The sequence below is a fragment of the Aythya ferina genome (assembly GCF_964211825.1).
Source record: "Aythya ferina genome assembly, chromosome: 3".
In the NCBI taxonomy this organism is placed as follows: Eukaryota; Metazoa; Chordata; class Aves; order Anseriformes; family Anatidae; genus Aythya; species Aythya ferina.
This window is the reverse complement of record NC_140298.1, coordinates 117,898,301-117,926,111: the sequence shown is the minus strand read 5'-3', so window position 1 is coordinate 117,926,111 and position 27,811 is coordinate 117,898,301. Positions and strand designations below refer to the sequence as shown.

At 45.6% G+C, this 27,811-nt stretch overlaps 2 protein-coding genes across 22 annotated transcripts in view; one reads left to right on the top strand and one right to left on the bottom strand.

Moving 5' to 3' along the window:
• Positions 1–15,319, top strand: part of HMBOX1 (homeobox containing 1) — a 115,626-nt gene extending 100,307 nt beyond the window's left edge. For 18 of the 20 annotated variants that reach the window (XM_084513298.1, XM_084513294.1, XM_084513305.1 and 15 more), the window contains one exon: positions 164–15,319. In XM_084513298.1, the coding sequence (XP_084369424.1) occupies positions 164–301 (138 nt within the window). In that variant the 3' untranslated portion in view covers positions 302–15,319. The remainder of the gene's footprint in view (positions 1–163) is intronic. The other 2 variants (XM_084513300.1, XM_084513295.1) reach the window with 1 other exon arrangement.
• A 4,427-nt stretch (positions 15,320–19,746) lies between these two features.
• KIF13B (kinesin family member 13B) overlaps positions 19,747–27,811 on the bottom strand; it is a 119,573-nt gene continuing 111,508 nt past the window's right edge. For both annotated transcript variants that reach the window (XM_084513954.1, XM_084513955.1), the window contains 2 exons: positions 26,772–27,792; positions 19,747–24,373 (listed from right to left, as the gene is read on the bottom strand). In XM_084513954.1, coding sequence (XP_084370080.1) covers positions 24,081–24,373; positions 26,772–27,792 — 1,314 coding nt within the window. In that variant the 3' untranslated portion in view covers positions 19,747–24,080. The remainder of the gene's footprint in view (positions 24,374–26,771; positions 27,793–27,811) is intronic.

Genomic DNA, 27,811 nt, shown 5'->3' with positions numbered 1-27,811 from the left:
ATCAGTCCTAAATCAGTTGTGTGTACTCCTTTCACGTTGTACCCCTGCAACAAACATGCAGTTTGCTGCCCCTAGCCCATTATTTCTACCCTAGCTTTTTTTCCTGCTGATTTTCTGCTTGTGGAGTAACCACGCTTCTCTTTTCTCGTTTCCGCCCGCGCAGGATGACAGCACTAGCCATAGTGACCACCAAGACCCCATCTCGTTAGCCGTGGAAATGGCAGCGGTAAACCACACCATCTTGGCATTGGCCCGGCAAGGAGCCAACGAGATCAAGACAGAGGCTCTAGACGACGACTGATACGAAGAAGGGGGAGGGTCAGAGCGAGAAGTAACTTAGTTTTAGACGTAGCACCTTAGCAGACTTTCCTCGGTCCTTAATATGTGTTCTTACAGTATAACTTTGCAGTTTCTTGTACGTCAGTTAGCTGTTAGGGTCTTGTTCTGTGAAGATGGCATGGTGCCCTCAGCCTTTGCATATACTCTCTCAGTATTAATTCCCAATAAATAATCAATCAACCAACCAACCTCCCTCTCCCAGCCCCAGTGGCTAGAAAAATCTTGCTGCTCTGTCTTAGCATTCAAAGTGCTTCCAGGTATTTTAGACAGTCCTCAATTACAAGTCTTAGGCTACACTTAAAATCTTGGATACCCTTAGAGATTGTGTAAAAATAGTCTGTATGCTTTTCCTTCTCTGAGACTGAAAGGATGCAAGCTGAGGTAGTGGCACAGGGTCGATGGACACCAGATTGGGATTATCAACAGAGAGTAAAAAGAACACTAGAAACCCCACTTTCAGCATGGGAATAAATGATTTCCAGCTGCAATAAGCTGTGCCTCACTGGTCATACAGTGACTGGATATACTTTTGGGTGCTGTGCTGAGAATGTCCATTGGAAACACATTCACATATTTTGGTTGATGTTCACATATTCAACACAGACATCCTCTGCTCTCACAAGCTGCGTGGCTTAGTGGATAAGTACTGCCTTCTGCCTCTGGGACCATGATTGAAGCCCAGCCTGGGATCATATGAAAAATGAGCTGAATGTCTAATGGACAACAGTCCACTTCTCAAAACCACTATTCATTATTTGGCATGGCTAGCAGTGCCTGCTCAGAAGAGGTCTAGACTCTATTGATCTGTCACTAACAAGTTCACTTTTTATTCTTCCTCTCACCTTTTCTGTCCCCACCCTACTCCCTTCTCCACTTTGCCACTTTCAAAAGCAATGTTTTCCAGGAAGGTATTATGGTCATGAAATGGGTGAGTGAATTTTTACACGTCTGTGTAACTAATGCCTACACCCCAACTAGAAAAAAGGGTTATTGGAGAACTTTTGCATCTGACCTTTGCTAGTTAACCATCATAGCATAAATATTCTCCTAAATACGAACTTTTGTATTTGCTTAAAGGCAGGAGGATCTCTTACCTGAGAAATGGGGTGTGAATGTTTTGTGTTCTCTTTACTCTGTCCTTGTTAAGATGTGAGAAAGCTATACTGCTACGAGCAATTTAATTAATAATTGGAAGCCATAATGATAATGGATGTGGTAATATTTGTAAAGCAAACCTACTTTAAGTAGCAGAAACTAATGGAATTGTTTTCCTTGATCATATGTAGCACTTTTGTTACTTTTTTCTTAAAGATATTTATATTTGATAAGTCTTTTTTTTATCATTTGAGAATTCAAAATGCCAAACAGCAAACTTGCATTACAGAGTCACCCTGCGATCACCTTGTCATCTAGTATCTAAATGATGAACTGTGTGTGCATCTAAGAAAATTACATCTGCTGGCATTGTGTGGAAATGATCTCCTGGCATCCTGATAAAATGATATGTTGCTGCCGGTAAGAGGAAACATTTCAATGGAAACAGCACGGGAAGTGTTAGAGACGGGCAGGACTGTGTTACATTTAAAAAAGAGAAAAAAAAAAAAACCTATGTAAATTTTTCTATATAGATATATAAAAATTTGCATAGTGTTTCCACAACATTCCATTTTTTACGTTTACGTGGGAATAGCTTAAGAGGGGAAAATAGCTTAATTTTGAAGGATGGTCTTCCTTCTTCTCTCATCCACTTCTGAAGGTGGAGGAGATGAAGGGAAGTTGCAATTACTTGGTTTGTTCTCCTCCTCCCTCCCTTCCTCATGCATAACGCTCCGATAGCATTGTGAATTCCTAAAATGTGGTTCCTCAGCAGGTTTTTAGGCAGCCTAAACCCCTTCAAGGTGTAGGCTAACTAGATCATCTTTACATCTGTTAATCTCGCAAAAATTGCTTAGGTAAGTGTGGAGGAGATTTTGTGCTTTCAGAGGGCACAGAGCTGGCACCTCTTTGTCTCTGTAACTTCGAAGATAAATAGGTAGAGCTTGGCCTCGTCTTTCATTTATGGATTTCATTGGAAAATTTATGTGCTTTCCTTAGGTATAGATCACTGAAGCAGAATGAAGCCGTCTTTCTCTGTTTTATTGCAGTTCTTGAGTAGGCAAATTCGTAAGTAGCATCAGGGCAGACTCAGGAAAAAAAAAAAGGAATTGGATCAGCTGCCATTGCACCATTGCAGTTTTTTACTTAACGCGTGTATGAATGTTTTGGTACTAAGGGGTGAAAGGACGGGAGGAGAGCTTTTCTTTCTATTTTTGCACAGCAGAATGATCAAGCAAACTATAGCCTTAGTGGAATTTTACCTTCTTATTCATACTACAGTCACACACCAAGCTGACAAGCAACATCCACGATTTATAGTAAGGAGATTTTAATAATCGATGGCCTCTTTATGTTGGGATTGCCACCACCATTTGTTCTGGTTGTTTCATTTTAAAAAGAACAGACTCAAACTGTTGGACAGCTGCAATTTTAAAAGAAATATTGCTTACTATAGCATCTTAAAAAAAAAAAAGTCATTGTTTCAAGCACTGCCTTTTTAAAGCAATAGGAAAGAATAAAAATAGTACTAAAACATCCCTTGGTCCGTGTGATGCAGGATCAAAGTAACACCGCTAAAATTGTATGTCTGTACCATCTGGTGTAGAATAATCTGGCCTTAATTCTGTCTGTCAGTGTCAGGTAGCTGCTGGTCTCATCGTGCATCAATATCCAGTATGAAGGTTAAACAGATAAACCACTTGTGAGCAACTGGAGATTGCCAGGTTCTCCTTGTCTGTAGCTTCCAGGTATATATCAGTTTGCTGCTCTCCCCCAGCATCTTCTCACCAGAGGAAATAACAAATGACTTAACTAGGCAATCAGTTGTCCTAAAAAAATGTATTTTAAAATAATTCCATGCCATGTTTCATTTTTTTCACCTTGGTTTGCACCTGCCTACAAAAGGTACGAGGAAAGAGTAAGACATCAGGATGCTCACGGCAGCCTGTTTCCTTTATTCTGAAAGCTCAAAATGGACAATTTGCAGTTGATTAAATATTTTTTGGTTTGATGTGAATTACCTTAAATGAAACAGATGTTGGTGTGATGATTTCAGGAGACCTGCACCTAGATTAGATCTAGAATAATTGGGAGAACTGGTGGAGAAAGCATCCCGGGATTTAGACTTCGTTCTAGGTTTTCTGCTGTAGTATGGGAAGTTGTCTTTGTCTTTCTGGATCTGGATTTTCTTGATAACTGAGCCTGTTTATTTTTTTGGTCTGTTTTGTAGCATTGCAATTCACTGGCAATTTGTTGTAGCCAACCAGGAATGACTGCAGTTCGTTCTCACGTGGATTCCCGTGTAGTGGATCTGGTGGCAGGCTAGATCTACCTTTTTGTTCTGTGAATAGAGAAGACACTTTTCAAGATGCTTCTTTTCTGTGATGGGCACAGATTGCTTTTAACTTTGTAGGGTAAACTTTGGCTGTTATTTTGTGGCCGATAAAGTCCTTATACTTGAGTTGTTGTCTCTAACAGTCTTCTTAAAACAACAATTTCTACCTCTACTTCTTTTTTTGGTTTTGTTTTGAATTCTCCATGTCTTTTTCCTGAAGTGTGAGATCCCAGATACTTACAAAAGCAGTATGAGTTGGAAAAAAATAACAAAAAAAAATAATAGGAGCAAGCAGAAATATTATCCATTGATGCCCTAGAGTTGTAGAGCCATCTAATACACTTTAAGCATAGATGTTGGTACAGCATGATCCCATTACTCATACATTGGACATGAACAAGTTGATCATGAGTCAGCAGCGTGCCCTTGCAGCAATTAAGGAATCTCATTAGGAAGAGCTGTCAGCAGGTCAAGGAAAATGATTAGGCCCCTCTCTTCATCACTTGGGAGAGCACATCTGGAGTATTGTGTCCAGTTTTGGACAGGAGTGAGTCCATTGTAGGGCTGCTGAGATGCGAGGGCTGGAGCACATGTCAAGTAACGAGAGAGCTGTTTTTTTTCAGGCTGGCCTAGGGAGATCTTATTTTGCTCTTCAGCTGTCTTAATGGGTAGTTTTAGAGATGACAGAGGCGTGTAGCGAAAATATTAGGGGCAGTGGGCTCAAGTTGCAATCAGGAGAATCCCAGATGAGCAGAAAGAGAAATATTTTCACACTGAAAGTGCTAGAACAGTGGCCCAGAAAGGCAGTGAAAACCACATCCTTGGGGATATTCAAAACTCAACTGGACAAGATTGGGGATTAGATTAGAGACCTCCAAAGGTTTCTTCTGCTCAAACTTATTCTGTGACTCTGTGCTCAGGTCAAGGAGTTTGATCCATATGTGTTCACTTGTTTAATGAAATTCTTTTAGCTTGTTTTTTTATTCTTATTTTTATTTTGCCTATTCATAAAAAGTTATCTCATGTATTCTCCTAATAGAGATGAGCTTTATTTGCAGGGTCTGGCTACAGGTTCTAATCAAGCCATAAATCAAGTAATAAATGTCATTAATTATTTGCTCTGTTTACACAGTTCTTCAGGGATATTTTAATGATTTTGTTTGTTTCATTGGCTTACATCAAACTGGTAAGTTCTCCATGTTTTTGTAACGCTTGCGCTGCAGATTCCTTTTTGCCTTTGAGAGGATTTGTCATTGTCTTGCTGCTGTGAGTGTAGACTTGAAAATTTTCACATAGCTGAACATATTAGAGGAAAAAAAAAAATACTTAACTTAAGCCCACTGGTGACTACTGTGATAAGCTAGAAATTTTTGGTTCAGTAGATCTTTAAATGGTGATTTTCAGCAGATCTGGTCTTGTAGGTTAGATCTGTGCTTAGAGCTTCATGTTATTTCCTTAAGTGTTTGCTGTTGGCCACTGCTAGGAAAAAAAAAGAAAAGAGAAAAGAACAACAAAAAATATACTCTGATATAAAAATATACATCTGATTTAGATGTTATTTTGAAAACAACTCATGATGGTGTTTGCCAGTACAGAACAGCATGGAATCATTATCCCAAGCATGACTCCTGCCTTTAAGGTGCAGATGAGTTCAAGATTTTCAGTTCCCCTACGTGGTGTAATGGTTTTCCTTCACAATGAGTTGCTGCTTGCAAAGAAGTAAAATGAAAGCATCGTGCTGGCCTTTCACCTGGGTCACTGAGTCAGGCAGAGATGCATGGTGGTTGTAACAGGGTTTCATAAGGAGAAGGTTCTTTATTTTCCACATAGGTAAAACCAGCAAAATTGGTATGAGTTTTCAAAACTCAAAAATGCTGCCCCAAAAGCATTTAATGCAGGATTTTGTTTTGCTGTGTATAATTTCAACGCTGTTGCAAAGCTGGATTCACACGTTTCTCTGTAAATTACTAAGATTCAGTGATAGATTTTGCCCAAAGTACTGTGAGCAAACTGTGGATTTTTTTTCTTTTTTCTTTTTTTTTTTTTTTTCAATATGTATTTTTTCCCATTTATCCCTGGAATTCTCCTCATTTCAGATAATTTTCTTACTGTAAAGTTTCTGTTCTTCCTCCTACCCCAGCTACATCACTGTGTAGCCCTCATTCCCCAGGGTTCATCAGCTTTTTTCAAGTTTGTTGGATAATTACCAGCAAATTCTACTTTTTTTATGTCAAAATAAACTTCGCTTCTATTTTAGACAGGGCTTCCCACCCAAGTAGCTCTTGCACTCTTTGAAGTTACTTGACTTGGTAATATTCTTTTGAGCAAAATCTCAAGCTTGTAGGCAATAATCTTGAGTTTAGTGTAGCATTTGGCAGGAATTTTTGTTGGCAAGATTGGTCTTGAAAAAATGTGCTCTGTGTCAGTGACCTAACATATGCCTCTCTTCTTAGACAGATGTAGATTGTGCTTGTGTGTATTAATGCCTCTTAGTAGGAGTATTCAGGTTTGTATCACGATACTGGCTAATGGAATGGAAGTTCGTGGAGTCAGAAATTTTCACTGTGACTTCTTGGAAGGGGAGGTTGATGGCCTGGCCAAAAGTACCTTGCAGTTTCTAAGGCGAAGAGTTGAGATATTTCAGAATTTCCCCCTTGGGCCTTTCTGCAGCTGGGATTTTTACTCAGGACCTTGAGTTGGTCACTGGCCAGTGGGCATTTGGCAAGCTGAACAGCATAGCCCCAAACCCTTCATTTTAGTTTCTGTGAGTGTTTTTTAATTTATAGGCTTTGAGCTGTCCAATTAAAGATACTGCACATGAATGAAACGAGGCATTCTGGAGATGGCAGCTATAAATTCAAATTTAAAATACACAAACATTATTTATCTCCTTTGTGAGAAATATGTAATAACTGCAAAAGTGGACGTGGTCATTTTGAGGGCTGTCGGTAAGCCGAGAGCGTTTTGGTGTTGGTTTTTGTCCAGCAAATGCAAAGAAAATGAAATAAATGCAAGTATCCTCGGTGGCACCAGTGAAACAAATGTAGGGAGAAAAATTCAAACCTCTGAAGAGTTGTTTGTGGCTAACCTTGGCCTTAGGTTTTGCCACGTAAAAATAGCTTGGGATTGTTTGTGCCTGTTTTTGTGCAGGTGATGCGGTAGCTACGATGGCATTGGCACCGTTACAGCAATCAGGACAAACTGCTCTGCTTTGGGTAAGGTCACCCACCCTGTGAAAATCCAGGTCGTACTTTAGCTCGTACTGACTGGGAAAAGTGAAGAAATACATTTTGCTCTTTCAAGATACCATCTGTGATGTCTGCGAGGTGCTTATCGGCGTAGTAGTCGGGCGATACGCCAAGGATTTGCCATTTTAGGTCTGGTTGGTGAAAACTCCCCCAAACTCACTTTAAATGCCCCTTTTAATCAGGATGGAGAAGAAATCCGACTAATTGGGTTGGCTGCTGCCATGCTGGGCTCTTCCCAGTCCTTCCCAGTAAGCTTTGGAGTGCTCTGGCCAGCAGCTTCAGCACGAATGAACCCAACCCTTGGCAATAGGGTGAGGTACGCTATGGCCCTGCCGTGCCTCTCTCAGATGGCTTGGCAGGCTCTGCACCATTCATTCCCTCTCTTCCCTCTCCTGTTAAATGGAAGCGGGTGTGTTCTGCTGATCAAAACATCCAGCACGCTTCTGCTAAATCCTTTCAAATTGCAGGCAGGGTAATTGGGATGGGTAGATAAATGCCTAAGTGTGTGGCAGCGAAAGTAATGGCAGGTCTTTTGAATGACTGGGTGTCCTCCTGACATGTAATTAGCTGCTTTAGAAAGATGTGGATTGGCATGGTCATAATTAAAAGGATTTCTGTCTTTCTGTGATTGAAAACAGAAGATCTTCTTCCCCCTAATTCTCTTTAATACCAGCGTTATTAGTGACACTTGGAACAGCTACTTCGTAAACTTAAATAATGACCTGCTCCCAATGGTACCTTATAGCAGCAGGGACTGAAACTGAGTTTAGTTTTCTATGCAAAGCTGATTCTCCTATTTTTTATGGTTTTGATGTGTTTTTTTTTTTCTTTTCCTTTTTTTTCCCCCTCTTGTTTTTATACTTGTTTTTTAGAAACAAAACTAACATTTGGTTGCGTGACGGTGTGATTGCAAGTTACCCAGGGTTTTGATCAGCTCCTCTTGCTTTGCCACTTGGTTGTCGAGTTGTTTTAAGGAAGATTAGCCATGGTCCAGGCCTCCACTGAATTACTGGTGCTGTGTTTTCACCCTGCCTGCAGGTGGAGAGTACCGATTGCACTGTTAGCATCCCATTCCCAAAGCGGAGAATGTAGCTGGCTCTTCTGTGCCACCCCAGGTCATCTTTTGTAGTGTCTCAGTTTGGAAGCCTTACCAGCAGTCGTTGCCAAGTATGTAGCTGTGCTGTCCTGAAGCCCTCTGCTGTCTCCTGTTGTGCTTAGCATGGGGTGCTCTTAGGGGCTAACTCACCTTTTTCTTAAGAAATCTCAACGATCCTGCAGCTGGATAATGGCCTCAAAGGTATTCTGCCATACAACAGGAGAGGAGCTGTGATGATGTCCTGTAATTAATTACACCATCATCTCTCTGTGATACATTGCCAGATTCTGAAAAGGCATCTCTTGTAGGGTGTTAGGTGCCTTTCTCTTCTGTTTTTCTGAAAAACGGTATCTGCTGATCAGTCTTGAGCACTGCAGAGCCTGCCTGTGAACTTTTTGACCATATTTTTCTGTAGTGCTCCTGCTGTAGCTCCTTTCTGTCGTGCTCCTGCTGTAGCTACTTATCTCAGACAAGTTTCTGAAGCTTTTTGGTATGTAAAGGTGCATTTATAGACTCCTAGTCACATTTAGAAAAGTCAGCATGTTCCTAGCTTCAACAGATTTGCAAAGGAGGTAGGAACTTAACTTATTCAGGCTCTTATTTAAAGCTTTCAGTTTCTTTATTTAAAGAAACTAAAGAAATTATTCAGTTTTCTTTATTTCAAGCTTTTCAGCTTCTTTGTACTGAAACACTTCTGCAAATCTCATCCCTTGTCACTGTGGTTCAGAACAGATCTATGGGTCTTGGCTACTTGGTTCTTCCAGCACCGTTAGCACTGGTGGTGCTAACTCACAGGAGCAATGGTAGGAAATTCTTTCCTAGGACAGAAATTTTGGGGTGTTAACGTGCTGCTGTCGCTAGCCTTGATACAGCTTCCTATCCTTCTTCCCACCCCTTCTCCTGAACTAATTAAAGTCTTCCATTCTATGGCAAGATGGCATATGTAGCTTAAATAACCCACCTCTGTAATTAAGAGCTTGACTTCAGCCTTCTGAGATGTATTTTACATCATTGGAGATTTAAAAACACATTTTACTTACAAAGTTTATCTGTCAAATGGCTCAAGGAGGACAAAGACTTAAGGAAAGCAAATGATTAATTAATATTTCTTGATATATTACCCTAAGAATATTGAGCATGTATTCCATTCCTCGAAGCACATTTGACATTGGATTTTTTTTGCCTGTCAGCTGGTAACATTGCTGCTATCTCTCTTTGACAGGACTGTAGTGACAGAGCTGAAAACATCATGCAGGAGTTAACCAGAGCCAGGGACTCACAATATCAACTCACCAACCAGATTTTCCTAAACCAGAGTGCAAACCTTTTCATTTATACTTCATGGCAAGTAGGCAGACCGAATGGCATAGACACTCCCCAGGCACATTCAAGCTGCCTTCTGCTCAAAAGGTTTGATGAAATTTTGGAGTGGAAGGCAGCAGTGAGAACATTTCACCTGTCTGCCTTGAGTAGGCTGCTCTGAGTTGAGATGGAGCTACGCTGGGTTCAGCATGGCAAAGGGGAAGAGTGATGCTGAGAAAGACCAGGTGCACTGTGCAAAGGGTGTGATTACTGGTTGCGAACGGTAAACATCTCGGGGGCTTTATTGATGAGATCTTGGAGGTCTCTTCCAACTTAGATGATTCTGTGATTCTGTGAGATAGCTGAAGCAGCTCATTAAATGCTCTGAGATATCAATGTATGTTTCTTTGGGCCAGGCACACCTTATAGCATGATGAGGAGCTGCTCTTGGAATTTGAGACGTGCTTTTCGTCGTAGGGGTAGCTGCCTGTCACTTTAGCTAAGCACACAGCTGCCCACTGGGCAGGAGCAGTTTAATTCTGCCTCTTTTCCTTTCCTTTAGAGCTCTTTAAAGTCACAGCCCTGTTTCTCCAGGTGTTTGGAGACAATAAATACTACCTGAGATTAGGGAATAGATCCTCCCATTTGCAGAGCTACTAGAGTTAACTCCAGGTGAGAATTGCCCCTAGATTTCAACAACACTCAGTTAATGCCTGCTAGGATTTACAGCAGAGCAGGAACAAAACTGTCCTGCGGTTGCATTGTCAGTAATTCAATTCAGTGAAACAACCTTGAAAATCAGGCTTCTGATTAGGAGTAAAGAAGTCAATGAAGTATCCATGGACATGAAGAAGGCATTTGTAAATGTGTTGGGGTGGGAAGTCTGTTTATGTTTATAAACCCTTAGGGGATTTTTTTTATTTATTTTTTTTGCATTTGGAAGGGCAGAATGGTTCATTCATCCCACTGGATGAAGACAGAGTAGGAAGTTTGCATCAGATATTTGAGAACCCACGTGATATGCAGGGTCTCCTTGTAGACTGGTCCCTTCTGGCCTTAATCATAAAACTCTGATTCCAAAGAGGTAGGCTTGTCTTCTACTCTTACAGTTATAACCTGTTCTTAGTATTTAATCATTTGTAGAGATTTGAGTACTAGAGGGGTTCTCTGCAGTACGAACTTCATTTAAAAAGTGTGACTTGCCATCAGAGAACATGTTGTGCCTTAAACCATGGGAAGTTCCAGTTATATATATATGATAAATACCTTTTTACACTTTGTACTTCTGCCATAATGGGAATCAAACAAATGTAGATGTGATAAAAGGTGGTTTATGTATGCTGCTGTGTTACTTAGATTTGCTTCAGTATCTTACAGATTCAGTGTGTCTGTTCTACTGAGACAGCGATACATCCTCCCAGCCTTGTTGAGCAGCTCTGGTAGCTCTGGAACAGCGTTATTCTGTCCAACCTTTGTTTTTGCTTCTCGTGTAAAAGCAAAAAAAGAACCCAACCAAAAGCCAGACCAGGTCAGTCTGAATTTCTAATCTTAACTTCTTTGTTGCTGTTCTCTATATTAGACATCTGGGTACATGAATTCCAGTTGTTAAGGGTACCTTGCGCTGTTTTCTATTGTTACCTGGGCAGATTGAACATAAAATTATTTAACATGAAAAAACATTGATCAATCGTGACCATTTCCTGTAGCTGCATTGCCTCGAGCAGCTGTTTTTACAAATGCTTTTATCAATTGCCAGAGCGCTTCAAAAATATCACAGCCAGCAGAAGTCGTCTTGCTGAACTGATGTCTCTTCCTGAAATTATTTCTTACACTGAGCCTTTATTTCCCCGAAGGAATTCGAGACGAGTGTTTCCAGTTGCACCTCCTTCCATTGCTCTAAGCCATTCGCTTTCTTCTGCAGCCGATTCTTGTTGGTACCGAATTTCACATGATTCTTTCCCAAACTTTAGTTGTGTTGCTTCATAGAGATTATTTCTTCTGTCTTTCAGCCAAGCTCCTTCTCGCCTCGGTAATCCATTTTACCTGGTTTACCAATGATTTTCTTACACTGTGCTCTAACCTGAACCCAGTGGTCATACGGCCTCAAACTAAGTGATATTTGTGATTTCCATGCTAATAACAGAGCCATCCAGTACTGAATTTTAGCTTTGGTTTCAAATCTTTTGAAAACTTTTGAGCTTTTTGCTCTCCAAAAGACCTTGGGGGGTTTTTAGCATGGTAAGCTGGCAGCACTCCTCCCTTCCCTCCTTCTAGTTTTGATGCTTAGGTCAACAAATCAGGGACACAGGAACTTCTAAGTGTAATCTTTGTGTATTAATGTTGGGACTGTCTTTTTTTACTAGGAAGACTGGCACTGCGCCTTGCACTTCAGTAGATGTTCAATGATAACTCTAGCGAGTTAACTTGGAAAAATACAGGTATTTCACAGATGTGGCTGTTCTTAACAGAGTGATTTGACATTTCTTGCACACAGTTAGAGTGCTCAGGTTTATCTGTTTGGTTTTGTTCCCTATGCCAGTTGTAGGTTGGTGCCTCTCCCGCTCCCGTTGGGACTGACTGGTTGCTTTCTGTGCCCTTTCTCCCCTTTCTGTGCCCTTTCTCCCCTTTCTTTGGTGACTTCTGCCATTTGAATTTCATTCCTGTCGTTTCTCATTCTTCTCTTTTCCTCTACAGGCACTTTATTACCTTCTCAACATCAGGCGGTGTATTTATAGTTAGGTGTTTTCTAAATTCTTTTAATACTTCAGTCCAAGTCATCGCAGATTCACCTTTCCTTCTGCCTATGAGATGGTGCTGTATCAACTGCCTACTTGAAGTCCAGATATCTATTGTCCGCGGTGAAGTCTAAACATGAAACATTTTCCAGAGTCCACTCAGACCATTTAAAAAGAAAAGAGTTCATACATTCAGTCCTTTTACAGCAGGCTTTACTTGAGGCCTCCTACGTGAAAAAATGCAGTTCCAAGTGTCGGACCATGGTTAACAGAGGTAGTAGCATTTTTTTCTTTAATTTTATTGTGTCTTGCTTGCACTTACTGTTGGAAGTTGTGTTGGAAGCTGGATTAATTGGTGCAGTTAGTGTGTTGTCGCTTGCTTTTTACTGTGAGGGTTTGGGACAGGATGCACAGATTTGCTTGGCCTCGCCGAAGTGGCTGTGTACTGGGCCCCATTTAGCCAGGGCTGGGGATCACTTTTGGCAGCCCCAGTTCCTTTTTATTTTTTTTTCTAAGTTGTTTTAGATTTGAAGATGATTAGAGAGACTTGAAATGAAATGGGTTTTCCAAATAGATACCGTCATGAAAATAGATTGGATTTTGATCTGCCCGTCTTTCAGCATTACCCACTGAATTTTCTTTTTCTCTTTGCCTTTCGCATCCATTCAGATGGCATGTGGAGACTTGTGTTGACCTGAAACTTTTTTGACTCGTTTCTAGATTCTCTGGGGTCACAGCCCTGTTGTTCTTTGGCGGGGGGGGGGCAGATTTTCCATGTCATCACCCGTTGCAGTACAAGACTTTTGGATCTAGCCGTGGTGTAAGCAGCGTAGTTCCATATCTCATCAGCAGCCGGCCCTCCTCGCTTTGCCATCAGGATTGTTCTTGGAGGTGAAGGGCAGCACTGGCTCAAACCAGTACGGGTGCCCAGCACCACTGGGTTGGACTGGGAGAGCCCGGTGCCTCTCTGGAAGTCAGTTGTCAGCTCCTACACCATAACATGCTAGCACAGTGCCGCAGGACCACCGCAGGACAGGCTTTTTACCTTAAAGATAATACAGGAGTAACAAATCTAGCCTAGATTTAGTTCAACAGCAGTTCTATCAGAGGGTGACAAGTACAAGTCACTTGTGTCCGTGGGGAGCACTATTTTCTTGACAGATCGCCTTGGCTGTCTCCCTCTTGGTCTCTACGATCTTCCCAAGGCCCGTGAAAGCCCAGGAAGTGTGAAATATGTGCAGTACTTTTTTAATTATTATTTTTTTTTTCTTAGTGTCAATTTAAAAAGTGCCTAAGTGAGTAACAGGACTCCAGAGTGAGCTGGAGGAATAGGATTAGACCTCATTTCCCTCTTAAGAAACGAGCCCTCCCTGCAGTCCCTCCGCACGTGAGGCTCCCGAGGAGCAGCAGGGATCCGGAGCCCGGCTGGAAAGTAATCTCCACTCCTTCCCCGTGCTGCCCCCCCCTTGGTTTTCAGCCTAAAACTTGTTGGCGGGGAACTCCTTAACAAATCTTGCTCCTCAGCCAAACCTTAGCAATCTCCAGTTTGGGGTGGACGGGGAAGAGGGGGAAGCTTGGAGAGAATTTGGTAGGAAGCTGCCTCTTGGATTACGGATGCAAATAGCTTCGTGCATTAATCATGCATCTCTGGGTGCCCGTACGTCTGAGATTCTGGGTAGAAGTGGCTAATAAGCATATTTAATCACCCCGTTTTGGAATCACAGAGGCAGTTTCTTCCTATATTCTTAATTATTTCTAGGCTTATAATAGTGGCACCTGCTACGCGTTTTTGTCAAAGTAATTTAACTATTGGCAGGTGGTTATAATTTTGTAAACAGACAGGAGAATTTTATGTGGGTAAAATTAAAGATAGATATCGATGCTAGTTTAAAAAAAAAAATTGCATTAAAGAATTTCTTCTGACCATAGTAAAAGGAAATAAAAATAACAGAACACTATTAAGATGTATTAGCACCACTTAAGGATTCCGAAAATGAAAGCAATCCATATGTAGATGTTTTATTTTTCATTAGTAACAAAATGTTGTTTTCACTCTGACAACTTAATAACACATGAGTTGGGAAAGCCTAGGAAATTACTATTGGCAAGAAAAGCTATAAGGACATCTCTTTCGCAGAGAACAGAAAATTAGCTCGTAGGATGTTGATGGGTGTTGATACAAGCAATGATCAAATGGGAATCTATTGCTGGGGTACTAATGAAAATAAAGCATTTGTGGAGCCTATAACACATGCTGACCGTTTGACATTGTACTGCTGCCCTGCTCTAGAGATGCCTTTTTTTAAACTGTGATTTTTTTTTTTTTTTTCCTAAACAAAGCGATTGTCAATAACCGCGGTTGTAATTGAAAAAAGATTAATGTAGGAGTGAGCGCTGCAAACCTAGAAGGGAAAAGCCAACGGAACAGCGTCAGAGGCACAAAAAGAGACAAAGAAAAGCAAAGGCCCCGACCAAAAGCCCGCCCTAGCCGAGCGCTAGGGGCTCAGTTTGCCATTTCAGGTTCTGTCTTCGTTTCGCTCCGCGGCCGCGGTGGGCGCAGGGTGGGAGCCAGGCGCTCTCGTGCGTGCCGGGTGGCTGGCAGCCGCCTTGGCGTGTCTGCCAAACGCAGAAATACCACGAGGGGTGAGCTGTGTCCAGCCTCTGCTGGCCGCCACAACTCGCCAGCAGGTTCTTAGGTCTCCGTGCGTCCCTCTGTCGGCATCTTCCACCCGCGTGTCCGTTCCTCGCGCCGCGTGCCCCGATGAAAACCGCACCCGTGTCTCATCTGCTGTAGGTGTTCTGCCTACCTCAAGAGGTAAACATGGTATCCTGGAGTCATACGGTCACAGTCCGTTCTTCTTTTTTCTCCATTAGCACTAGCGCGCACACACACACACTGGAATGTATATTCCCCCCTCGCCCCCGAGTAACCTCGTGACCTGATCCTTGCTGTAGCCACCACCAACTCCTCTTGCAAATTGGATGCTGCTTTAAATGTGAAAACAAATGTTCAAGAAGCTATAAAACCTGAATGAAAGCTAAAGCTGAATTTATAAAGCCTTGTTGCATATGAGCCAAAAGTGCAAAAAGCTCTATATAATGAACTAACCTGCCACTCATATAAATATAAATATATATAAATATATTAAAATCAGACTGTTCTACAAAATTGTGTATTTGTATTTTTGTGTACGTACAATTTTCTGCTAAGCAGAAGGAGGATGTAGTATAGGATGATGTGAGAAGAGATTTTGTTTAATCATATTTCTTTGTTACTTATTTTTGTTAACATCCAGATGCCTGTCTTTGTCTTATGTGTATGACACTGTTCGAAAGGTGCAGTATCCCTCTCCCGCCTGCGTGTTAAACCTCGTCCGCCTCGAAAGCGTTGGGCAATGCTCCTCCTCGTCACCACGACCCTGCAGACGTGCCTAGGCCTTTCTCTTAACCGGGGCTGCTCGTTCAGCTGAGAGCGTGGTATTTATTCGTGATCTTCGGTGCTGGCTGCTTGCTTTGCACACGCGTGTTCTCCGAGCACACCCTCCACGGTCTGTAGTGTCTTTGCTACTGCTCCTCAGCCTGACGTTTCAGGGGGAAAGCAAAGAAAGCAGTAGTGCAGACTGGGAGGGAGGACGAGCAGATCCTTGTAGTGGGCAAGAAAAGGCCAGGAAGCAGCAGTGACCATCACAGGGGAGCGCATCTCAGGTAACACCACCACGGAGGAAGATGGAGCGAGGAGCTCTGGGGACCTCGTGTTCCCTACCACTGTCTGCGCTCTGCTGAAGCGTAGTTTTGCTTTCAGGAGGGCAAGTTGGCAAGCCAGTGCTGTCACTTCCCCTGTGCCACTTCCAAAGCACCCTTCCATCCCCAGCAGGAGCTGCACGCGAGCCACGTGTCTCTGGTGGCTTTGCAGCAGCTGGGTGCGTTGCTGGAAGAGCACTTGCAGCAAACGAGGTCCTTCTTCTCATGGCTCGATCCCCTTGCAGTAAAGGTACTGATTTTTAAGAAGAATTTGCTAAAATCTTCTCTGAATCACTGCCTTTGTCTGCAAGGTGCCGAGTGGGTCTGCTCCGCGTTTTGCTGCAAGGAGAAAAGCCCTCGTTTTTCTCCCTCTTGCACTTGGGGATTGTTCCTTATGCATTATTTAGAGACCTGGCCAGGGGAAGAGAGGGTCTTAGGAGGCCTGGATAAAACAGGTTGTAGCGGGGAAAAAAAATGCAAAGCCTTGGGAATCGGGTGCTGTGAGCTCACCTTTCAGTTCTGCCACAGACTTGCTGCAAACCCTGGAGGCAAAAACCGGTCCTTTCTGTGTGCTTCAGTTCCCAGCTACAAAACAAAGGTGAGGTTAATACTCGTCACATCTTCCGCAGGGAGCAGGTACTGCGAACGTCTGAAGTATCAACTACTTCCCTTGTGTCCTTTGCTCTCTCCCCCCTTTTTTTTTTTTTAATTATTTTTTAATTTCTAGCTTTGTTTGAGCTGAATTCTGGCCCAGGGAGAGCGATACTGCATCTTTACATGTAGGGCTCATATTTATAACAGTGTGTAATGACTGTAGCAAAAGTCCTTGTTTCTATATGTGAATGGACAGAGAAACAAGTGCTCTATTGTATTGATTAAAATAGTTAAAATGAGTCCTGTATCATTGTATCTCCTATTCTGGATTAGTGCCTTTTGGACAGTAGACTGTTCTGTAATTAAAATGTAGTATAACTGCTTTTTTGTACAGTTTTGTTTTAATAAAACTTTTTTTTAATTTGTGTTTATTTTAGTATTGTACCTATTAGAAAATAAAAATGTATAACTCAACAAAGATGGATTTCTCCTATAGTCCTTTGTGTACGAAGCTGTCTGGTGTGAAAGCCTCAGAGAGGCCTTGGGATGTGAGTGAGACAAAAACAGTGTCTTTTACCTTTCAAAATATGGAAAAATGAGCTCATTTGAGAAAGCCGTGTCTTCGTAAGGATGTCTCTGAGGTGGGAATGCAGGGGATGGATGCTATGGTGCTGCTTTGGTGTTCTGCGGTGCTGGGTGGCTGTGCCCCTGTCCTTATCCCCGTGAGGCTTCTGCCAAGCCCGGGGCAAGGCTGGGACAGGGCAGGTGGCCACGGGGCCACCATGTGCTGCAGGAACTGGCCATTTGTCTGCACAGCACTGCCCGAGGGGCTGTGCTAATCCCATCCCTACCCCAAAGGGCTCTTAGAGTCATGACTTGGGGTGGAAGGGACCTTGAAGCCCATCCAGTTCCAACCCCCTGCCATGGGCAGGGACACCTCCAGGGACACCAAACCAGATTACCCCAAGCCCCATCCACCCTGGCCTTGGCCAGGAGGTGCCCAAGGAGTTGCTGGAGGTCAGCAGTCCTGGGTAATTAAACCAAAATGATGAGGTAACGAGCACAGGTCCCATTTAGAAAAGCCACAAAGGCAAGAGGATGCTTTGGCCGCCCTTCCCTCCTGGCCTGGTTGTACTCGGCGTCATCGATTTATTCACTGAAAGGCTTTCTGGGGTCCGTAACTGGTTAAAATCGGTGTGGGCAGCCAGGGCTGGAGGGCGATTTTGGTGCTTTGCTCAGGGTGGAGGCTCCCAAACCAAGCAGCAGGGCTCTAGGTTGGAGCCCCTTGGGCACGTAGATAAGCCGTTGGATGAGACAAATGAGGACAGTGAAAGCAGTATTAATTTGAAGGAAGGAAGGGGAAAGAAGCGTGGATGTGTGTGTGTGTTTTTTTCCTTCTTCTTCCTTGCTTGTTTTGATCGGTGCCTTTTAAAAGCAGCTTTGGCTGGAGAACACAAAGCAGCGCGAGGCTGTGGTGCGGGAAGGTGCTGCACCCCCCTTCCGGGAAGAGCGAGCCTCCAACAAAGTGACGGCACTTCAAAAGGCTCCTGGGTTTCAGCAAAAGGGTTTTTTATTTTTTATTTTTTTTTCAGAAGGTAAAACATTAAAGGAGATAGGCTTAAAGGAAAAAAAAAAAAAAAGCCATATATCTGCACTGATTGCAAGACGCTGATAAAAATATCCTTTGCTAAATGACTTTCAGCATGGATTTGTGGAATCAACACGATGTTTGTTGCTTTAAAAAAAACACACACACACAATGAAAACAAAAGCAAAAGCAACGCTGCTAGTTGTTTTCAACATGAAGCTGTATTTGGGAGGAAAAAAATGTTGATAAAGTTATTAAAAAAAAAAAAGTGACCTAGGAAGTGAGTTTCAAGGATTTCTTGGTGCTCTAAAATTTGGGTTGGGTGCATTGGGGTTCTCACAGCCCTGAGGCTTTTTGGGAGGCAGGTTTGGCAAGAGCAGGGTTTCCCCAAAGCCCAGCTACCAACTGCTCTGCCTCTGCGTGTGCCCTGCCTCTCTGCTCAGAACTGGGACCCAGTTCTGGTCACCCAGTACAAGAGGGACATGGACATACTGGAGAGAGTCCAGTGGAGGGTCCCCAGGGTGCTGCCAGTCCCAGAGCCCCCGTGCTATGAGGAGAGGCTGCGAGAGCTGGGGCTGCTGGGCCTGGAGCAGAGGAGGCTCCGGGGGAGCTCCCCCATGGCCGTCAGTACCCGCAGGGAGGTGAGGAGAGGCCGGAGCCGGGCTCTGCTCAGCGCTGCCCAGGGCCAGGCCCAGAGGCCCCGGGCCCAGCCTGGAGCCCCGGCGGCTCCCCCTGCCCCTCAGGCAGCACTGCTGGGCCCAGGGGAGCCGGAGCCCTGGCACAGGCTGCCCTGAGAGGGGCCAGGGGCTGCTCCTGGGAGAGCTCCCTGAGCCCAAGGCCATGGAGCATCCCCTAGGGGGGCTGTGAGTAATCCCCTGACCCCACAGCAAAGCCCCCGGTTCCCCCCACCCCAGAGCACCACGAGGTGGGCCCTGGATCTGTTCTGGGACACAAGATCTGGAGTAGGCCACAGCAGTGGAGGTTCTTTTCACTGTGCTGATTCACTGCCATTATCTTAATTAGTGACAATGAGCACCTGGAGGGAACAGCTGCCCAAAGCCCCAGAACTTGCCCCAGCCTGAAGGCAGAAGCCTCCAGCAGCATCAGCACTCAGAGGGATGATGCGAGGAGGAGAGCCCTGAGGAGCAATGGGAAGAGTTTTTTGTTGTTGTGTTGGTGTTTTGTGTTTTTTTTTTTTTTTTGCCCAATTTTGGAGCAGTGGACTTTTACAACCTATTGAACAGAAAGAGCAGAGGGAAGAGAGATCCCTGCTGTGACCAAGGAAAGGCAGAAGCAGCATCAACAGCCCCTTGAATGGGCTGCAGTGCCCTGGGGAGGGAGCACAGCACCTGCTTCTAGTCAGTGTGAAGTCTTACAGCTTTCCTCCTTGGCCACAGGGCTGTGATGAGGGCTCCCACACACAATAGTTGTAGGCAAGGCGGTATTTCTCCAGGCCCCAAAGAGGAGGTCAGCAATGCCGTGGCTTTGTGCTTGTCTAGGGGAAGATCCCTAAAATGCACGAAGCACTACAGGCAACAGGGGGAAACAGCCTCATTTGACTTGGTGACAACCCACAGCACCCTCACGGAACGCTGCTCCCGTCGTAGTGCTGGGAAATGCATCTGAAAGTTTTGGTGCTGCGAGCTGGATCAATAAAACAGAGACATCCAGGCTCTAAAGAAGGAGTTTATTTAGGTACTGCAGGCTGCATCGCATGTATAATACAATATTACAGTAATTTAGTATTGTACAGAAATAATTAAAAACTTTACAGCTCATTACAAAGTCTCTTTGGATTTTAGCTCATTTAAAGTACACCAATCAACACGGGATACCACAGTGTAAATATCCACTCCTTATATACAGACCCACTACATTTACAAAAAAAAATCAACAGAAAGAGCGAGCTGGAAGAGGCTCCCGAGACACGGTGGGTGTGGGGGGGGGGTGTGAAAAAGCAAAACGTGCAGGGGCTGCAAGAGGCACCTATGGGGCACTTTTGGGGTGCCCTGGGGCGAGGCAGGGAGCGCGGCTCCTGCGTCAGGGAAAGCAGGGATGGATAAGGGAAATAGAGGAACAAGACACTTATTTGTCACCCCAGCTCCAGAGGGTTTTGTAGTGTGACCAGCCTGCACATTGACCTGCCATGATCACGATTTCCTAGAAGCTACAGAGACTCGAGGTCAGCGCAAAGCCCCCTCCTCGCTGCACTCGTTGTTGACCCGGGGATAAGGCACTACGAGAATTGAACTTCTTGTGCAAAGAGCTGGCAGTGCCAGCACAAGGACGACAAGCATTGATAGAGAAAAGAGACTCTTGGGCAGCTCCGGTACAGTGTGAACAGGCCCCTGCGTCGCCCCAGCTCGCTTTGGATCAGTTTTTGGGACTGCCAGGCACAACAAGCTGGGGGCTCTTGGTTCGTAGCAGAGCAAGGAGGTGCTGAGCCCCCAGCCTGCGTCCAGGCAGCAGGGGAGGTCTGAGCTCAGCCACCCTCTTTTTTATTTTTTAAGGACATGGGCGATACTCCCAGGTGGGACTCGTTTCTCTTAGTTTTCCTCAGCTAAACTACATTGTTAAAAAGCAAAGAGGCCCCTGAGCCAAAGAGATATTATTTTGGCCAAAAAGGTCAAAACACCGCAAGAGCGTTGAGCATAGCACAGTGAAAAGTCTTGGCTTGGCTTAGAAAACCCACGAAAACGCCCCCCCAAAAAAGCATCCTCTTGGCTGTCTTGCAGCAAAGGATCCTGCACAGCCAAATCCTGCTCCACGTGCAGGGGTTGGGGGTACCGAGCTGCTGACACGGGCAGGCTGCCACATTTTCACCCCCCCAACCCAATTTTCTACCCCCCCAGAAACCGAGCCCCGACCCCAGTTCACAGATACAGAAAGCAACTTACACAACCGAGCAGACACAGGAGATGAGACACTCGCTACAAATTACACTTCCTGCATTAAATATTATTCTTCCCTGTATAAAGTGCATGAAAAAAATCTTGGAAAAAAATATGCATAGCTATTAGTGCGCCAGCCTCCAGGCTGGGCTGTTCCAGTTAAGAGCACCTCCTCCTTTATGCTGAGGGTAGAAGTGTTTCTATTGCTAGTTATCAATTAAAAAAAAATAAAATAATAAATTTACCTTCATCGTGGTTTAAACTGATGTTTTCTGGTTAGCTGGTGCAGAGTAAGAGATGGCTTTGAGCAGAGGGATGGGCATTGTGCCCCAACAGAGGGAAGCATCTTGAGAAGAAACCTCGGGTGGCTGGGGAAGTTGGAGGGGGCAGGAGGGAGCCAGAGAAGTCCTCCAAGAGCATCCTCGTGGCCAAATTGGGTTTGCTGGGCTTTGGGGAGCTTGTGCTATGATTTGGTTGGGCTGGCTGCATTTTGGGGCAGGTGGGATTTGAGGGGAGGTTTAGTTTCAGAAGTCAAACAAGACAGTAAAAGCCAAAAGCCTAAAAAGTATTTAGGATATTTGCTTCCAGGACCATTTCCCCTAGAGGAGGCAGCAAGTGCTGTTCAGACCAGGCTCCGTGCCCCTCTACAAACACACAGCAGGGTTTTGTAACGCGACTGAGGGCGGGTGGGAGAAGAAATCCACCCCGTATCAGTTGGCTGCAGCCTCCAAGCACATGCCCCAGACATGCAAACACTTAGATAAGTCCTTATAGAGTCAAAAGTGTAGTTAAATATGGCCAGAGGAATTTATAGCGGGTAGAACCCATAGCGAACTGTTAGCCCAGCTGCTGCTGCTTCACCCTTTCACTGCTGCACCTTTGATAAATCAGTCCTGAAGAGGGTTCAGGAGGACTTTTGGACAGGTTCTTCCCTCCTGTCCCCCCCAAAGAGGCCACCTGGCAGACACCGAGTTTCAAAGAGATCCCTAAATCCAGTAAATGAAATGCTGAGACTGTCAGAAAAAACCATCGGTTAGGGGGCTGCTTCACATTAGCTAACATTCGGTAGCACATCGGAACAAAGTGCAAGTAGAAAAACCTTAAAGATGGGGTTTTAGAAAACATACCAGGCAGTATAAGAGGCATTGTGTTAATTAGCGGGTGCTCTTCCATCAGCAAGACTCATCACACCCCAAAATGTCATCTCCTTGCATGGATCATGTCTATAAAAACAGTAATAATCTTAAAAAAAAACCATGAGGTTTTAGCATCTGAATTCCTTACTACTACATTTCTCCCATCGTCTGGGCTTGAAAGGACAGGAGCTTCGTGCAAAGGGAAAGGAGAACACAACTGTACACTAAAAACGTCTTTAGACGCCGGTCTGTACATTATATATTAAGATTTCTTGATGCAAATTTTGGAGGCGCTGAAGCTCGTTCCAGAAAGCCACAAGGATACACAAGTCCCTGGCAGCGCGACGCCTGCCGCATTGTAACCCGTCCCGCTTATTTCAGCTACAGATTAGTTTCTATTTTAATTTTATTCCTTCTGCATAAATGATATTAATTACAGTAAATCAGCATAATTATCTCCTCCACTGAGCAGCCCGAGCTCCTCTGATGACAATGTATCTCTCCCTTGGACCTCTGAACCAGATGGCTAAGGCACTTAGACACCCGCGTGCAACACGGACAGAGACTAGATACGTATTAAAGTTTAATTCAGCAGCCTAAATATTCCCCACGTAGCTAAAACGCCTCTTGCTCAAGCTGCCCAATCCCCCCGTGATTATTTAAACGAGATATAAACAGCTCAGGACATAAAAGCCCGTGGTCTTCCTTGGTTTGTTGGAGAAATGAGTGCGTGTACGTCGGGGTGTGCGCACGTTTACGCGCACGCGTACGGCCACGTGCAATTTGTGGATGTTAAAAACTAGCAAGGGGGGTACCAAAACTAAAATCAAGTGTTATGAAAACCAGGCCAAAGCTCCCAAAGAGACTGGCTTGGGGGAAGCCTCTGCAGTTCTTCCCCCGGGTTGGTATTTGTGTGTGCTGCCTCGTGGGAGCGATGCTGGCGGAGCTGCTCGTGCAATGTCAGGTGGCGGGCGATTGTAAAGCGCAAACGTTTCTCATTTTAAAACAATAAATACAAATAAATAGGCTGGATTCATCCCCTTACCAGAATCCTGTTTTGCAAAATTGGGTTAAAAAAAAGGCTGGGCAGGGTGCTCCCACCTCCAGCAGCGGGCAGGAGGAGCAGCCCCGGCAGCAGCACGGGGTCGGGTTGGGAACGGGGCAGCGCTGCGGTGCTGGTCCTGCAAAAACCCTCCTAGCCCAAAGGACGGGGAGAGAGGATCCCCTGGCCTGGTGAGCACATTAAGTAGCTCACAGACAGCAAATTCACCCAAATCCCCTCTTCTGTAAAAAGAAGGGATCAGGAATGTTGCGGAGTGGGGCCACGGGACTCGTCTCGTTCCCAACACAGCAGCAATAAATCAGGTCGTGCTGCCCGCCCCAGCAGGAGGGAAGGGCAGCAGGACAGTAATCAGAGCAGGTCCTGGTCCTGGATCACCTAACTTCTTAACAAAGGGGTTTTGGGGATTCTTCATAACCAAATAAAATTTTATGTTCCTTTCTCTGCCTGTCCAGAATCGTTACCTTGCCCTTTCGTTATGTATTACGCAAGACGGACACAGCTCTTATAAAATTATTTTTAAAAAAAGAGTTATTTTGGGGACTTTAGAATTGCCAGTCGCACTTCGAGAAGCACTAGCACGTGGGTAGTATTTTGTAGCTACTGGAAAGTCAAGCTGTAATTTGAACAATTCTCATCTCCTCCCTCCCTGAAAGGCAGAGGAGAGCCGAGCTTCCAGCCACCCACCGCCGCCAGCTTTCACTGCCTGCCATCAGGCGTACACCCAAGCATCACGAAACTCTGGGTGTAGATCCAGCACCGTGACAAGGCGAAGAATTAACATGTCAATCACCCCAAGCAGAAGAAAAAAAAGACCCTTCATTAGTGTTTGCCACAAACCAGGAGTTCGCAGGGATGCTTCAGCTTCCCGAAGCCGTGAGATCTGCTCCCCGGGCTGCGGTGCGGGGGGGGGCTCTGTCTCAGTTTGCCCAGGATTTCCTGTTCTCGGCGTTTTTCTGGCTCTTCTCCAGGCGCAGTGGGGCTCCTCCTTCCGATTTAGCCAGGGCTGTGAGCGACGCCAGGTTGGAAGCCGAGCCGGAGAAGTTGCTGCTCCTCCTGTTCTCGGCGGCCGCTCCTCCCTGCACCCTCAGCCCCGTGCTCCTTCTCCTGGCCGGTCCCGTGGCCTTCTTCACTCTGCCCGGTTTCACGAGCAATCCGTAGCCCGGGTTGCACCTGAAGTACTGCTTTCCACCGATGGAGCCATCGTTCTTACCTGGGGCAAGAAGAGGAAGGGAGGTGACACAAAGCGGGTGCGCTCAGGGAGCTGGGCTGCGATCCAACTGTGCTGCCATGGAGCCACGATCACAAAACACCTGAACTTCAAATGGATAAATAAAGATGACAGAAAAAAGTGTAATGCCACAAGGTTAGAGTAAATAGAGATTGTGTCAGACCAGGTTTTTGTTTCATGGCTAAGGGTGGTGTGGATATCTGGTGGCACGCTGGGTGTCACGAAGGCAGGGATGTGGCTGAAAAACTGAACCAAGGAGCCAGCACGGCAGCTTGTGCTGAAAGATGTGCTGCCATGCTGCAGGGAAGAAGGGTTTGGTTGAAAGTAAAAGCTACTGTGATGATGGGAGGCCCAAAAGTGTTATAGAGAGGGCTGGGTGGTTTTGGGCAGCCCCTGGCACTGCCTGGAGACAGGGCACCCAGATGAGATGCTCCTGATGCTTCCTCCCTGATCGCTGCTCTGGGGAATCCTTTATTTCAGGAAAAGTGTTGAAATACAGAAAGAAAAGGAAAAAAAGGAATATATGCAGTAGTTTGTCACTAGCAAAGTATCTGGAAGAAAGGAAAAAGCCAATTAAGAGCTCTGGAAGTTGAGAAGAGTTGTTTTCGTGCCATAAAACCTCCACAAAACAGAGAAGCGCGATCGCTTTATGCTGACGCCGTTACCTTTTTATCTCTCCCTGCAAAGCATTTAAAAGCCTCACAAACACCGTCCTGGGACCACTCCTGTCTGCACAGGCAACACCACGAGGTACAATAGCTCTTCATCACCAAAAGGTCACCTGCTTTGTTTTACTTTTCCTCTCTGCCACCACTGCAGCTCCGGGTCCGATCCATCCTCATGAGGACAGAGCTGGACTTCTGCCTCCCCTCGATAAGCCTCGTGGGCCCCTTCCACCTTGGGATATTCTATATTTCTAAGCCAGGGACCCAATTCTTGGGAAAAATATCCAGTAACATCAGTGGTTGAGTCCTGGGCCAACCCCAAATCTTGTAGCCATCAGATATCTGCCATGGAGGCTTACCGGGGGTGTGCAACCAGCCCAACAGCCCTGGCAGTGCGAGCCAGAGGAGCCAGGCAGGGAGAGAAGGTGACTTTTGAAGATGGGAATCCATAAATACATCTATTTTTAAGATGATGCAGGACTGGGAATCGGGACTGCAACTTTCAGAGGGCTGAGAGCTACAGTTCGCTGTCTGGGGTGGCAAACCACAGGTGGTTTTCAGTAACCGGCTGCAAACACACCATCTAGTTTAGGTTTTATGAGCACACCACATGTAGGAAAGGTAACTGCTCACTTAGACGGGACTTCTGGGTCCTGACACATGATTTGTCTTGGCGAACAGCTCCGATCCCAGGGAAATGTGCAGCAGAGATGAGTGTGGGCAACTCCCAGAGCCTGCTGATTCACCAAAGAGAGCCTGGAGTTTTACAGCTTGGTTAAAAGAATTGAAATCAGGAGCTTTAAGTGCCCTTGGGAAACCAAGCCCTCTTGCTATCAGAGGCAGTGGCATCTCCTGCTCGCCTCCTGAGTTTGCCACCAGCCCGTCCTGGCTTCCCCCATGCTGCCTGCTCTCAGTAAAGGAGAAAATGAGCGCCACGAAACCTGGCGTGAACCTGCAGAGGAAAGGAGTTGGGAAGCCCGGGGCTCCAGCAGAGAACAAATGCCAGCCGTCACCGCCTGCTCTCTCATCTACTTCACTTTAAAGTGCTTGTGCTGAAACCACAGCTTTTCTGCACCACGCTACGATGGCACATCTGAGCAAACCTCTCCAGGGACAGCACCTAGCTCCTAAAAATGAAGGATCACATCAATTCTGGGAAGCCTACAGCTGCACAGGTACGAGTTAGACAAGAGAATGGCAAATTAGAAGCTGAAAGAAACCTTAAATCACCTGGTGGTCACCATACGATATTTTCCTACTCGTTTTTATATACATATCTGGTAATTTCACTGCTTATTTCAAAAGAGCTTGTGGGAGACTAAGTGTGAGGAGACTCAACATCTTGTTTAACCTAAATTTCTCATCTGAGTCCCAGAGCTCCTGCTGTGCCTTGGACACCCTTATTCTCGGAGCAGAAGCCCAGAAGAAGATCCTTTGGACACAAATACTGCAAAATGCAGATTAACAGGCCAATAAAAGCAGCTGAGCTTTCCAGCTCTGTTGCAAGAAGCCAGTGAAATAACTGGGAAGGGACACAACCCGGAGGGCATGGAGACTAGGATTACAAGGGCAGATTGTTAAAAGATTACAGCAGAGAGGGACCTGTTTTATTTCCCTTCTCGGACTACCCAATAATGGCCAGTAAAACCCTTTTAGAAAAAAAAAACAGCATTAAAATGAGCACTACTTGGCACCCAACCTAGAGGGTATTTTACCTGAGGGTAAATCCAGTTCCACACCAACCCACGTTCCCTCCTGAAAGTCCGTGGGCCCAACGTATCTAACGATGCCTGTCTTGTTTGCACCGACTGTGACATATTCTCCCTCCTTCAGCCACTCGGGAACTTCATTGGCGTCCTCGGAGTCGGAAATCACTTCCAGTTTTTCTTCTGCCGTCTCCGATCCGTTCTGGTTCAGCCCGCGGGCGGTGGACGCGCTCTTTTCTCCTTGCTGCTCTTCTGGGTTTGGAGCACACGGGGGATCCGTCCCCAGCATGCTCGTGAAGGACTTGAGCTCTGACGTCTTGACTTTCTGGATTTTGAAGGGGGAGGCCACAACAGCGGGCTGGGACGGTTGGTCGGGATGGATGTGGGATTTGGGAAAGCCCAGGTCGGAAGCCCCAGAAGCGGTTTCCTTTTTCCTCGGAGCTTGTCCTGCTGACTCCACTGATTGTTTAGATAGCTCCTTCTTTGGAGAGGAGGTAGGAAAGGTATTTTTTGCATCGCTGCCTCCAGAGGCATCACTTGCCTGCTCACTCGGACTCACAGGAGATGCACACGATTTGGGTTTCAAAGCCCCATTGCCATTCACTTCAGGGCTGTCTTTCGGTCTCGTGTGTCCGCTTTGAAGGCCGGAGGTGGGTTGAATTTCTCTCTTATTGCTGAGGCGGCTTTCTGTGGAGCTGTCCGAGTGCCCTGGCCCGTCAGAAGACGAGGCCTGAGCAGCAGCAGGAGCTGGGAAGTCGCTCGAGGTAGGAATTTGACCCCCTGGCTGAACCACGGCATCGCTTCCAGTGGCGAGGGCTTCCGAGAGGGTGGCTGTCGAAACGCTGTGAGAGAAATACCCGCTGGAGGCTTCACTCAGAGGGCTTGGAGGCCCTTCCTGGGAGTCCTGGGCCTGGGCATCTCCCGGGGGCTGCTGCAAAGGCACTTTGGGCGTCTTTTCGGGACTCTTTCCTGCCTCCGACGTCTGTGCTGCAGCTTCGAGGGGCCGTTTCCCTACCTCCTCTTGGCTGATCTGCAACAGAAGAGGACAG